This window comes from Bombina bombina, unplaced genomic scaffold (genome assembly GCF_027579735.1).
Source record: "Bombina bombina isolate aBomBom1 unplaced genomic scaffold, aBomBom1.pri scaffold_1989, whole genome shotgun sequence".
Classification (NCBI taxonomy): domain Eukaryota; kingdom Metazoa; phylum Chordata; class Amphibia; order Anura; family Bombinatoridae; genus Bombina; species Bombina bombina.
Window position 1 is genome coordinate 1 of NW_026510838.1, and position 14,900 is coordinate 14,900.

General features: G+C 39.2%; 1 protein-coding gene across 1 annotated transcript; it reads right to left on the reverse strand.

The window, feature by feature from the left end:
* Positions 1 to 1,807: 1,807 nt before the first annotated feature.
* On the reverse strand, positions 1,808 to 14,343 carry LOC128643481 (T-box transcription factor TBX21-like; the record flags this gene model as incomplete). The annotated part of the gene is made up of 4 exons (XM_053696327.1): positions 14,193 to 14,343; positions 13,696 to 13,817; positions 1,998 to 2,138; positions 1,808 to 1,893 (listed from the first exon to the last, which is right to left on the reverse strand). Coding segments are annotated over exons 1-4 (500 nt in total), but the record flags the coding sequence as incomplete, so codon positions are not given.
* Between the last annotated feature and the right edge of the window lie 557 nt (positions 14,344 to 14,900).

The window sequence follows — 14,900 nt, forward strand, 5'->3', positions numbered from 1 at the left end:
CGCATAGCAAACAATGGGCTGCGTTAGGAGCTGAACACGGCTTTTTTGCAGGTGTTAGGTTTTTTTTCAGCTCAAACAGCCCCATTGTTTTCTATGGGGGAATCGTGCACGAGCACGTTTTTGAGGCTGGCCGCTTGCGTAAGCAACTCTGGTATCGAGAGTTGAAGCTGCGTTAAAAATGCTCTACGCTCCTTTTTTGGAGCTTAACGCAGCCTTTATGTGGACTCTCAATACCAGAGTTATTTTTATGGTGCGGCCAGAAAAAAGCCGGCGTTAGCTACGCGGGTCGTTACCGACAAAACTCCAAATCTAGGCCATTGTGTTTATTTGTATTCCAGTCCTGTGGTCGCTAATAATGAGGATATTTATGGGGAATATATTTAATTATAAAGTTTAAAATGTTTTCTTTCTTTTATTGTCAGCCACATACAAGGGAGAACATAATCTACACTTTTCTTACTACATATTAAGAGTTAGCTTATTTTCTTATAGACAGAAAAAAAAGCTTTTTGTTTACACAAATTTTCACAAATTGTATTCTTTATATATATATATATATATATATATATATATATATATAATATATAATATATATATATATGTATATGTGTGTGTTTTGTGTATATGTATATACACTCACCAGCCACTTTATTAGTTATACCTGTTTAATTGCTTGGTAACACAAATTGCTAATCAGCCAATCACATGGCAGCAACTCAATGCATTTAGGCATCTAGACGTGGTGAAGACGATATGCTGAAGTTCAAACTGAGCATCAGTATGGGGATGAAAGGGGATTTAAGGGACTTTGAACGTGGCATGGTGGTTGGTGCCAGATGGGCTGATCTGAGTATTTCAAAAACTGCTGATCTACTGGGATTTTCACGCACAACCATCTCTAGGGTTTACAGAGAATGGTCCGAAAAAGAGAAAATATCCAGTGAGCAGCATTTGTATGGATAAAAATGCCTTCTTGATGTCAGAGGAGAATGGGCAGACTGGTTTGAGATGATAGAAAGGCTACAGTAATGTGGGGGATATTTTCTTGGCACACTTTGGGCCCCTTAGTACCAATTGAGCATTGTTTAAATGCCACGGCCCACCTGAATATTGTTGCTGACCATGTCCATCCCTTCAGGACTACAGTTTACCCATCTGATGGCTACTTCCAGCAGGATAATGCACCATGTCACGAAGCTCAAATCATCTCAAACTGGTTTCTTGAACATGACAATGAGTTCACTGTACTCCAAAGCCCTCCACAGTCACCAGATCTCAATCCAATAGAGCACCTTTGGGATGTGGTTGAGGGAGATTTGCATCATGGATGTGCAGCCAACAAATCTGCAGCAACTGCGTGATGCTATCATGTCAATATGGACCAAAATATCTGAAGAATGTTTCCAACACCTTGTTGAATCTATGGCACAAAGAATTAAGGCAGTTCTGAAGGCAAAAGGGGGTCCAACCCGGTACTAGCAAGGTGTACCTAATAAAGTGGCCGGTGAGTGTCTATATATATATATATATATATATATATATATATACATACACACAAGAAATTTTCCTCTTGTCTAGCCACTGAATTAATTGAAGAATAATTGAGTAGTTTTTTAAAAGAAACGATTAAGCAGCAGAATGTCATATTTACACTTCAATTGGCCTATTTTCATGAATATTTTTTTTTAAAATGTTTTAGAACATGTATTAAATGAATATTTAACAATGAAGGCTTTCTATGCTAGTGTAATACTTGTACTCATGCATTCCCAGCGCATAATGTCTCAATCAATAGATCACTACTAACCCTGTTAATCCCATAGATACTTGCATATCACAGTGATCGCGGAATCCTTTAGCAAATGGATTGTGATCAATTTTCAGCTGTGTGATCTGCATGGAACAGATGTGATATGTATTAATATTGCTGCACAATACATGGCATGTAATTATGATACGCAAAACGTATGCATCTGTTTTGGGTAACGAGTACTCACATCTGCATTCTGATAGGCAGTCACTGCAATAAACTGTGTCTCTGGAAAGCTGAAGTTGTGGACCTCAGGAGACCCTGTGTCCTTTATCTGTGTTAAATGGAGTCGTGGCTGGTACTTGTGGAGCGATTGTAACACCAGCATCTGAGGATACAGAAGGAAAACATTATTGTTAAAGTATTTTACCTTGGAATATTTGGCTTAGTATTACATACATTATTGTTAGAACTGTGATTTTGCTTTAAGGTACCTGCTAGCTATAGTCATGTGTGACGTGAGTCACCAAGATCTGAGGGCCTGTTATAGAACATTCTTTGGGCAGGAGGTACATGGGCTTAAGGATACCCAGAGACTGCATGGAAATGTGGAATTTTATATGCTGGACACCCCATGTACTTTCATAACTCTGTCTTATGTCCATGTCACCCTGTATCCATAAATACAGGATGGGTACAGGGTGTGAGTGCCCCTTTTGGGAGCAAGTGTGACTCTATAAACCAAGTGGGCATAAAGGACTTAATAGTTAATAAGAGCTGTTTTTATATTTTGTAATAAGATGTATTTTATTTACGTTTCTGATCTGATTGTGTCTCAGGAGTCTGTCTGGGTAAACTGATTGTGTTCCTGTGTGATTATGTTAACTAGACTGCCCAAAATCAGATTGTCTGAGTAAACTTACCTCCCCAGTTAATTAACTTGATATGTTAATCTGTTTTACCTGTGAATAGACAATTGTTAGAGGTTTGATGTATTGTTCATATGTTTGCTTTACTGTTTAACCAATGCCCTCTGTAACCTGACGCTCTGTGACTCTGGAATGCCATGGTGTATAAATATGTGTGCTGCTTTTAAATAAAGTATTCATTTTTGTGTTCAGACAACTGATTGTTGCCTCAGTTCTGTTCACCTATATAACTTTAGACTGCGGTCAAAGGGAGATACCAGGAGCTATTGCTCTGGATAAAGGGATGTCCAGGACAAGGGAAGTGTTCTGACGGAGGTACTCATTCGGGTACCAGGCGGTCCATCACATTTGGTGGCAAGTGCTGGGATTGATTTCTTGTCCTGCTGACAGAGGAGGAGAGGCACTGTCACCCGCAGCTATGGAAGCGGAGCTCCTATGGCGAATGCAGCAAGTGTTGACCCACCTTGATGAACCTGTTTCTGCACAGGACAAGCTGGGTTGGAGGGATGTGCTGCCTAGCTATCAGTCTCTAAGCAGCACTACAAAGATATCAGCCAGTGAAGGATCACAGCCAGATGATTATGGATGATGTAGAGGAAAAATTCCACAACAGAGTGCAGAAAAGGTTGTCAATCTACAGAGCCAACACATCCGAAGCAGCAGTCCGGTAACGAATGCCGAAGTGATGAAGCAGATCACCAGGTATCGGAATATTCGTACAGCTGAGATGCTGGGATCAGATAGCTCTAAATGGGAAGTTCCGATATAGGACTTCGGGCAGAAAGTCAAAGTCGCCATTGCTGTTTTAGGAGGGCCAGTTCCAGAGGAGATGTGCCTGGAATGGAGAGCCCTGATTTGGCTAGAGATGTGGGAAGATGCACTGGAGAATTGGTATGGCTGCAGAGGCAAAGTCCTGCCCTCCCCAGAACAGTGCTTCGGGGACCAGGTAAACTTGCGGCTCTGCTTACTGAGAGGACAACCCACAGGAGAGGGGATAGCCGAACTGAAGTGTCTGGTGCAAAGAGAGGTTGAGCTCGAGGATCGGTACAGAGCGTTATATAGGTTTGCAGACAGGTGGCAGTCAAGGGTAGAAATGCACTATTCCCCGGAAGGTGATGACTTTGGTGGCCCCGGTTTATTATGGGAAGCATTTGAGGAGAAAGTTGACTTTGGTAGTCCCGGCTTATTATGGGAAGCATTTGAGGAGAAAGTTGACTTTGGCAGTCCCGAGGGATATCGATTTTGGGACATTCAAAGCAAGAGGCAGCAGCTGTTACAGCCATCAGAAGCACTTGCCTTAGAGCCTGACCTGACATGGCTTATCTATAAGTAATGGTACCTTGAGGTGGATTACCTAGAACTGCTGGAAAGTGGTCCTTTACTTACTTCAGAGGCAGCGGATCTAGTGGACTTCATATCCATGGATGTTAGTCCGGGAGGTGTGGATAAGACAGTAGTCTCCACACGTGGAGTGCAAGGATACGGGGAAGTCTGCCCAGATCCCCAACCCCTTGGCATGGGTACCCTAGTCACCCTGTTATCTCCCCAGCTGGACCCAGAGATTGTGGATCTAATTGATTTTTTCTCTGAGGTGTCAGATGCAGATTACACAGCAGAAGAGAAGGCAACAGGGTAGAGTGTTGTTGGCCTCTGCCCAATATTAACCGGTGTCCCAGAAAACAGGAATGACAGCCTCATGCTGGTAGAGGGACCGGAGGAGCATGCAGCAATCCCGGAAAAGGAGCTGGCATTGGGACCGAGAGATGTACGCCTCTCTCTGCAAGCAATGGCAGATTCCTATCCAGTACAAGTGGATGGGACTACAGTCTCCACCTGTATTCTCCAGGGATGCTGGGCAGTTGGCCCAGATCCGCAACAGCATGTTGGAGTGAGCCCAGCCACCCTGTCTTCTCTCCAGTGACTAAAAGGACTTCAGGGAGAAGGGACAGTTGGCACTTCTCCCCAGCAGCGGGTATGTTCTATGAGAGAGGCAGAGGTCGGCCGGGTGAGTGATGCTTTGTTTGGGACACTTTGTTTGGGGTACTATGTGGATACGGGCTTTGGGGGAATGGATCTACAGACTAACTTCGAAGTCAACCCGTCTGGGGTCTCCTCCTGTGTTAGTCTCCTTCCGAAGGGGAGATATGTAACATGAGTCACCAAGATCTGAGGGCCTGTTATGGAACATTCTTTGGGCAGGAGGTACATGGGCTTAAGGATACCCAGAGACTGCATGGGAATGTGGAGTTTTATATGCTGGTCACCCCATGTACTTTCATAACTCTGTCTTATGTCCATGTCACCCTGTATCCATAAATACAGGATGGGTACAGGGTGTGAGTGCCCCTTGTGGGAGCAAGTGTGACTCTATAAACCAAGTGGGCATAAAGGACTTAATAGTTAATAAGAGCTGTTTTTATATTTTGTAATAAGATGTATTTTATTTACGTTTCTGATCTGATTGTGTCTCAGGAGTCTGTCTGGGTAAACTGATTGTGTTCCTGTGTGATTATGTTAACTAGACTGCCCAAAATCAGATTGTCTGAGTAAACTTACCTACCCAGTTAATTAACTTGATATGTTAATCTGTTTTACCTGTGAATAGACAATTGTTAGAGGTTTGATGTATTGTTCATATGTTTGCTTTACTGTTTAACCAATGCCCTCTGTAACCTGAAGCTGTGTGACTCTGGAATGCCATGGTGTATAAATATGTGTGCTGCTTTTAAATAAAGTATTAATTTTTGTGTTCAGACCCCTGAGTGTTGCCTTAGTTCTATTCACCTATATAACTTTAGACTGCGGTCAAAGGGAGATACCAGGAGCTATTGCTCTGGATAAAGGGATGTCCAGGACAAGGGAAGTGTTCTGACGGAGGTACTCATTCGGGGTACCAGGCAGTCCATCACATCATGTATCTTTTTTTATTATAAACATGCCCAGTGGCATTATGTGACAAAATTTCCCAGTAATATACAGGGAGTGCAGAATTATTAGGCAAGTTGTATTTTTGAGGATTAATTTTATTATTGAACAACAACCATGTTCTCAATGAACCCAAAAAACTCATTAATATCAAAGCTGAATAGTTTTGGAAGTAGTTTTTAGTTTGTTTTTAGTTATAGCTATTTTAGGGGGATATCTGTGTGTGCAGGTGACTATTACTGTGCATAATTATTAGGCAACTTAACAAAAAACAAATATATACCCATTTCAATTATTTATTTTTACCAGTGAAACCAATATAACATCTCAACATTCACAAATATACATTTCTGACATTCAAAAACAAAAACAAATCAGTGACCAATATAGCCACCTTTCTTTGCAAGGACACTCAAAAGCCTGCCATCCATGGATTCTGTCAGTGTTTTGATCTGTTCACCATCAACATTGCGTGCAGCAGCAACCAAAGCCTCCCAGACACTGTTCAGAGAGGTGTACTGTTTTCCCTCCTTGTAAATCTCACATTTGATAATGGACCACAGGTTCTCAATGGGGTTCAGATCAGGTGAACAAGGAGGCCATGTCATTAGATTTTCTTCTTTTATACCCTTTCTTGCCAGCCACGCTGTGGAGTACTTGGACGCGTGTGATGGAGCATTGTCCTGCATGAAAATCATGTTTTTCTTGAAGGATGCAGACTTCTTCCTGTACCACTGCTTGAAGAAGGTGTCTTCCAGAAACTGGCAGTAGGACTGGGAGTTGAGCTTGACTCCATCCTCAACCCGAAAAGGCCCCACAAGCTCATCTTTGATGATACCAGCCCAAACCAGTACTCCACCTCCACCTTGCTGGCGTCTGAGTCGGACTGGAGCTCTCTGCCCTTTACCAATCCAGCCACAGGCCCATCCATCTGGCCCATCAAGACTCACTCTCATTTCATCAGTCCATAAAACCTTAGAAAAATCAGTCTTGAGATATTTCTTGGCCCAGTCTTGACGTTTCAGCTTGTGTGTCTTGTTCAGTGGTGGTCGTCTTTCAGCCTTTCTTACCTTGGCCATGTCTCTGAGTATTGCACACCTTGTGCTTTTGGGCACTCCAGTGATGTTGCAACTCTGAAATATGGCCAAACTGGTGGCAAGTGGCATCTTGGCAGCTGCACGCTTGACTTTTCTCAGTTCATGGGCAGTTATTTTGTGCCTTGGTTTTTCCACACGCTTCTTGCAACCCTGTTGACTATTTTGAATGAAACGCTTGATTGTTCGATGATCACGCTTCAGAAGTGTTGCAATTTTAAGAGTGCTGCATCCCTCTGCAAGATATCTCACTATTTTTTACTTTTCTGAGCCTGTCAAGTCCTTCTTTTGACCCATTTTGCCAAAGGAAAGGAAGTTGCCTAATAATTATGCACACCTGATATAGGGTGTTGATGTCATTAGACCACACCCCTTCTCATTACAGAGATGCACATCACCTAATATGGTTAATTGGTAGTAGGCTTTCGAGCCTATACAGCTTGGAGTAAGACAACATGCATAAAGAGGATGATGTGGTCAAAATACTCATTTGCCTAATAATTCTGCACTCCCTGTACAGATCTACTATTTTTTTAAACTTCTCTCAACTGCCTCATTACTAGTTACCTCCTATGAATATGTTCATATTACTCATTATCTTCCAGATGCTGCCTGTGTTACAATGCTTTTCTCACCTCCCAGGTACTACCTGTGTCCCAACACTTGAAAAATGTGTTATAATACTAATCAACTCATATTATTACTTGCCACCTTAAAGGGACAATAAACACCTTAAGATTTTGATATACCATTTTTAATTAGACATTGTAAAAAATGTTTGCAGTATACTGTCATTATTTATTTTGACATGTAGTGAATGTAGTCCAGCGCTAGATTAGCACGGGTAGAGTATTTAGTTAAATTCTATAATTCGAATATATTGTATTTTGTGATTGGATAAATGTTTAATGTATGTACTGCAATGTTGTTATTATATATTTATTGTAGGTAATCCTAAGTATTTATCAACATTCAGTTAATAAAAAGATATAAACAGGTATATACAACTGATATATATAAACTTGTTGTCTAATGTGAACTTCTTATCTATATATATAAAAACTAATAAAACATTTGTATAATTAGACAGAAATTTAATAACTTGTTAAAAGCATACATAAAATAAAAAGGGACGTCTCCCTTATAACATCGATTTCATCAGAGAAAACAATTGAATAACTGTAGTATATATTTCAGCTATTTGATAATCAGGTACCTGTTATATAGTGTAACAAATGATAATGTCCAGAAATTGGATTAAAAAAACTTAAAGATCCAAACGAGATGACCTCCCGCTATTGTGGCGGGTGTGTGTTACCGGTCCGTTAGTGAGAGACTGGTATTTAAAAATATGTCATGTGACTTTTCCTACGTCACGTCACACTTGTGATCGTAGCTGTTTCAATATAGTTGTAATGTGACCAGTGATCCTTGATATTCTGTCAAGTGCTTATTATGTTGCAATTTTTTTAAACTTTAATCTGTATGTGTATCAGAAGGTGTATTACACATACAGATTAAAGTTTAAAAAAATTGCAACATAATAAGCACTTGACAGAATATCAAGGATCACTGGTCACATTACAACTATATTGAAACAGCTACGATCACAAGTGTGACGTGACGTAGGAAAAGTCACATGACATATTTTTAAATACCAGTCTCTCACTAACGGACCGGTAACACACACCCGCCACAATAGCGGGGAGGTCATCTCGTTTGGATCTTTAAGTTTTTTTAATCCAATTTCTGGACATTATCATTTGTTACACTATATAACAGGTACCTGATTATCAAATAGCTGAAATATATACTACAGTTATTCAATTGTTTTCTCTGATGAAATCGATGTTATAAGGGAGACGTCCCTTTTTATTTTATGTATGCTTTTAACAAGTTATTAAATTTCTGTCTAATTATACAAATGTTTTATTAGTTTTTATATATATAGATAAGAAGTTCACATTAGACAACAAGTTTATATATATCAGTTGTATATACCTGTTTATATCTTTTTATTAACTGAATGTTGATAAATACTTAGGATTACCTACAATAAATATATAATAACAACATTGCAGTACATACATTAAACATTTATCCAATCACAAAATACAATATATTCGAATTATAGAATTTAACTAAATACTCTACCCGTGCTAATCTAGCGCTGGACTACATTCACTACATATCAACCACTGTTTTCTTAGAGGGGAATACATTAGTCTAGCAGGGTCAATTCTCCAGCGCCTCATCTTTCTCACTACCAATTATTTATTTTGACCCTTTTCATGCAATTTAGATTTGAAAATAGTGGATTTTGTCATTATCAGAGCTTGAAATGCACCCTGCTGATTTCTCAAGGTTAACCCTACTACGTATCTGTCCCTAATTTGTTTTGGCAGATAAAAACTGCAAAGCAATGCACTCTATACTAACATTATGACGGTAGCTAACCTTGTCTTCTCCCGATTCATGCCTGGATTGGCTTTTCCATATAAGACAAGTCTTTTATGCAGTGTGGGTATTAAACAACAATTGAAGCAAACACAATGTTATTTTGTTTTTAAATAAAAAGGTTTGACGGCTAATATGGTATTCTATTGCAAGACATCGGAAATGTACAAGGTGTTTACTGTCGCTTTAAAGGGACAGTCTACAATAGAATTTTCATTGTTAAAATAAAAGATAGATAATCCCTTTATTACCCATTCCCCAGTTTTGCACAACTAACACAGTTATATTAATATACTTTTTACCTCTGTGATTACCTTGTATCTAAGCATCTTCTGACAGCCCCCTGATCACATGACTGTGACTAAATCTTTTGAGTTGCATTTAGTACTGTGTTGTGCTAACTCTTAAAGGGACAGTCTAATCCAAAATAAAATTTTGTGATTCAGACAGGGCATGTCATTTTAAACAACTTTCCAATTTACTTTTATAACCAATTTTGCTTTGTTCTCTTGGTATTCTTAGTTGAAAGCTAAACCTAGGAGGTTCATATGCTAATTTCTTAGATCTTGAAGGCCGCCTCTAAGCTGAATGAATTTTGACAGTTTTTCACCACTAGAGGGTGTTAGTTCATGTGAGTCATAAAGGTTAACACTGTGCTCACACACGTGGAGTTACCTAGGAGTAAGCACTTATTGGATAAAATGCAAGTCTATCAATAGAACTGAAATAAGGGGACAGTCTGTAGAGGCTTAGATAAAAGTTAGGGTGACCATATTGCCGCTTTAAAAAGAGACACATATGAAAAATACATATGTCAAGGCTGTTTTCTGTGCTGTTTAAAGAAATGTGTTGTATAAGAAACCTGACATATGTATTTTTCATATGAGTCCCTTTTAACTCCTTGAGTGCTAACGACGGCTCCGAGCCGTCACAGAGTTTCCCACTCTGGTGCTAACGACGGCTCAGAGCCGTCACTAGCACTCTCCCACCTTGAGGGAGATCTGGGGGCTCCCACCCCGGCGATCGGGCCTGAATAGTGAGTGACAGGCATCGCCGGGGCTTCACGTTTTACGTGGTGACGTCACGCGCAGAGATGAGATGATGTCACTGCACAACTTTATTAATAAAATACAATAACAAGTATAGGGAAAGGGGGCATGCTGCTTAGAAGCCTGTATCTCAGGCATCTAAGCCGCTAAAGACCCCCAAGACCTACTGTTGGAAAGGTAATCGCCTAACCTTTCCAATGGTATTAGTCTTGGGGATCTGAAAGACAAAAAGAAAGTTAAAAAATATTTTTAAAAATTCTTCAAATCAGCTTAGCACCCAGGTGGGAAAGTGCTTAGCACTTAAAGGGTTAAAAGCAGCAATATGGTCACACTAATACAAGATAATCACAGAGGTAAAAAGTGTATTAATATACTGTAACTGTGTTGGTTATGAAAAACTATTGAATGGGTAATAAAGGGATTATCTATCTTTTAAAACAATAACAATTCTGGTGTAGACTGTCCCTTTAAATAACTTCCCGGGCGTGAACACATTGTTATCTATATGGCCCACTATCCTGTAATGAAAAGCAAATACAAAAGCATTAAGAGGCTGTCAATAGAGCCTTTAAAACAGGCAGACATTTAAAGGTTTAAATGTTATAAAGTATATTAATATAACCATGTTGGTTGTGCAAAGCTGGGAATGGGTTATAAAAGCGTTATCTATCTTTTTTAAACAATAACAATTTTTGTGTAGACTGTCCCTGGGAAAAAGAGATACTAAAAGGAAGAGACCACTGCAAAATGACCGGTTTCTCTGATTTTACTATTTATAGGTATGTATGTGAGTAAAATGAACATTTTGGTTTTATTCTATAAACTATTGACAACAATTCTCCCAAATTCCAAATAAAAATATTGTTATTTAGAGCATTTATTTGCAGAAAATGACCGTTGGTCAAAATAACAAAGATGCAGTGTTTTCAAAGAAGTTGATACTAATTTTAAAACAACACAATACTAATGTTTAACTTAGCAGGAGTTGAGAAATCAATATTTGGTGGAATAACCCTGATTTTCATTCACAGCTTTCATGCATCTTGGCATGTTCTCCACCAGTATTTCACACTGCTGTTATGTGACTCTATGCCACTCCTGGCGCAAAATATGTGACTATCCATCTTTCTCTTGATCCCATTCCAGAGGTTTTCAATGGGGTTCAGGTCTTCAGATTGGGCTGCCCATGACAGGGTCTTGATTCACACCTTGATTGACCTGGCTGTGTGGCATGGAGCATTGTCCTGCTGGAAAAAAAACAATCCTCAGCGTTAAGGAATATTGTCAGAGCAGAATGAAGCAAGTTTTCTTCCAGGGTAACCTTGTACGTGGTTTGATTCATGCGTCCTTCACAGAGATAAATTTACCCAATTCCAGCCTTGCTGAAGCACCCCCAGATCATTACCGATCCTCCACAAAATGTCATAGTTGATGCAAGACACTGTGGCTTGTAGGCCTTTCCAGGTCTCCGTCTAACCGTTGGGCAAATTTGACAATTGTACTCATCAGAGAAGATGATCTGGAATCGGGCAGATTTATTTTACTTGTTTTCTTTGCAATAATCAAGGTCTTGAAAACACTGTATCTTTTTTGTTATTTTAATCAGTTGTCATTTTCGGCAAGTAAATGCTCTAAATGACAATATTTTTATTAGTATTTTGGAGAAATGTTGTCCGTAGTTTATAGAATAAAACAAAAATATTAATTTTACTCAAACACATACTTAAAACTAGAAACTGATAATTTTACACTGGTCACTACATTTTTTATGCAGTATATATATAAAGCAGGTATTTCTACACCTCCAGATCTATATTGATCACATATTCATAAGATTAAAAAATGAGCCTTTATTGTAGATCAAAACATTAAAAAAATGGAAAATCCAAGTTCAGATCACACTGATACTTGTTTACACACTTATTACATACTCCTCGTTGGGTACTCAATCTGAGTTATCTTAAATATAATCCTTCTCAGCTTTTATTTTAATTGCACATCCCAGTATTTTAAATTCCCATTTCATTGCGTTTAATAAAAGTTATATTTTAACTTGATAATCAGTGTAAATCCCTCTTGGTTTATTTTCCCGTTTGGATTCATATATACTCGATTTAACCTCTTGGTGTCTGCATTGAGTGCTTTATGTGTATTCTTTAAGATTGTTTATTCAATCTTTAGTTTGTTCACTATTTTGTGCTTGCGTGCAATCCCACCTCCTGCGCCATCTTAGGTATTGCCAGCTGTCTGACAGTATCTATAAAAAATGTTATTTTATATACATTTTTTTATCATTTTTTTTAATAATTTCTGTAGCGTAGTGTAACCCCCACCTCCCCCCATCTGTGATCTTTATTTGAGGGTCCCCAGATCCCCTTTTCTGTAGTGTAGCTGCCCCCCTCCCTGTCCCTTTTTTTTCCATAGCATAAGGCTCCTCCCACTTCCTCCCCCCTCCTCCGCCTCCCCTGCTGGGTCGGCCTCCCGCCTGCACCAGCAGAAGATTGTTAGAAATGGTGACACACACAGTGTCACCGGCTGTAACGATCAGGCATCTGTCCTCATATGGAGGCGAAGCACCGATTGCGCTCCAGCTCCATATGCGGGAGATGCCTGAAGCTTTAGAAGCTCCAGCTCTCGGCTGTAACTTAACAGCAGAGAGTGCTGGAGCATCTTGAAGCGACAACGAATATATACGTTGTGCGGTATGATAGCCAAAGTACCCCACAATGTATATATACATCGGATTGGATGAAGGGGTTAAAGGGATATTAAACCCAACATTTTTTCTTTCATTATTCAGATAGAGCAGCAATTTTAAGCAACTTTCTACTTTAATCCTATTATCAGTTTTTCTTTGTTCTCTTTCTATCTTTATTTGAAAAGCAGGAATGTAAAGCTTAGGAGCAGACCCATTTTTGGTTCAGAACCTGGGTTACGCTTGCTTATTGGTTGGCTGAATGTAGTCAGCAATAAACAAGCGCTATCCAGCGTGCTGAACCTAAAATTAGCCAGCTCCTAAGCTTTACATTACTGCTTTTTAAATAAAGATACCAAGAGAACGAAGAAAAACTTATAATAGGAGTAAATTAGAAAGTTGCTTAAAATTGCTGCTCTATCTGAATCATGAAATACAAAAATGTGGGTTTAGTGTCCCTTTAATTATGACTTCACCTAATTACAACTATCACCATATTAGATACTAATTCAGTAAAGTTGTATAGTACTGTTAATTACCCCCTCCCCAGGTACCTATGTAGTATTATTAGTCACCACTCCTCCATACATGTGTCACATTATTAACTCTTTCCCAGTTGGGTGTTAGTAGTGGTATTAGTTAACCTCTTGACCAGTTGTGGTGTTATTAGTCACTAATTTCCATCATCTACGTGTTACATTTGTAGTAAAGCCCTTCTATAGGTAACTAGTAGGAACATCTATTATCACCTTCAGGTAAATATGTAGTAGTATGAGTCACTCTCTTCTTTACATACCTGAGATGTGTTGTTGGATGACCCCTTGTTGTTGGTGAGTTTGAGTTTGCTGAATGTCACCTCTTGTCTCATCCAGTGGGCTCCAGTATTGGGGGAATCAGGGTGCTGATAACTTCGGTTGCCTGATCAGAATAGGGGGAATTGGTGAAGTTCAAAGCATAGTTTACAGTAAAAAGAGAAATTAATGGTTATGGAAAGGTCCAATGGAAATTCACAGTCTATATTCTCCTTTGTCTCTACTAGTCCTAAATCATCTTTTGTTCCTATTTCACCTTTTTTCAAACTGTCTCACACTTCTGTTACTTATCAATCTCTACCAGTTCCCCATATTTAGCTCTTTATTCACCTTTTCTCCCTCTTTCTGTCTTAACCTTTTTCTTTATTCTATTTTGCCTTCTCTCTCAAACCAATCGCTTCCTTCTCTATACATGTTGTTCTCTTAGTTGCCTTTCCTTTTCTCTGTACCCCCTTTCCTCCTCTCCATTTCATTCTGGTACCTGGCATGTTGCCCTCAGCTTTTCCACACTGGATCCATTTTCCACCCTGATACCTCCAGTGATTCTGATCTGCCAAGACTGCGTCCACATGCAATGTGTACTGTGCCATGGGTTCCAGGCCGGACAAACGAAAACTGAGATACGGGAACATGCGCCTGTGGAAAGTGAGCTATTTATTTATTTATTTATTTTGTTAAAGGACCAGTCAACACAGTAGATTTTCATAATCAACAAATGCAAGATAATAAGACAATGCGAAAGCACTTAGTCTGAACTTTAAATGAATAGTAGACTTTTTTTCACAATTTTAAAAGTTATGTCTATTTCCACTCCCCCTGTACCATGTGACAGCCATCAGCCAATCACAAATGCATACAAGTACCATGTGACAGCCATCAGCCAATCACAAATGCATACATGTTTTAGTCTATAAATTCTTGCACATGCTCAATAGGAGCTGGTGACTCAAAGTTTAAATATAAAAAGACTGCACTTTTTTTTAATGGAAGTAAATTGGAAAGTTGTTTAAAATTGCTGCTCTATCTGAAGCATGAAAGTTTAATTTTGGCTTGAGTGTCCCTTTAAATAGGTTAATACACAAGCACATAAAATGTCCCTTTACTGATAATCACTGTGCAACAAATCTGCCTATTTATTCTAGTATATGTGTCTTTTAACACGCAAACACTTACGGCTAGATTACGAGTC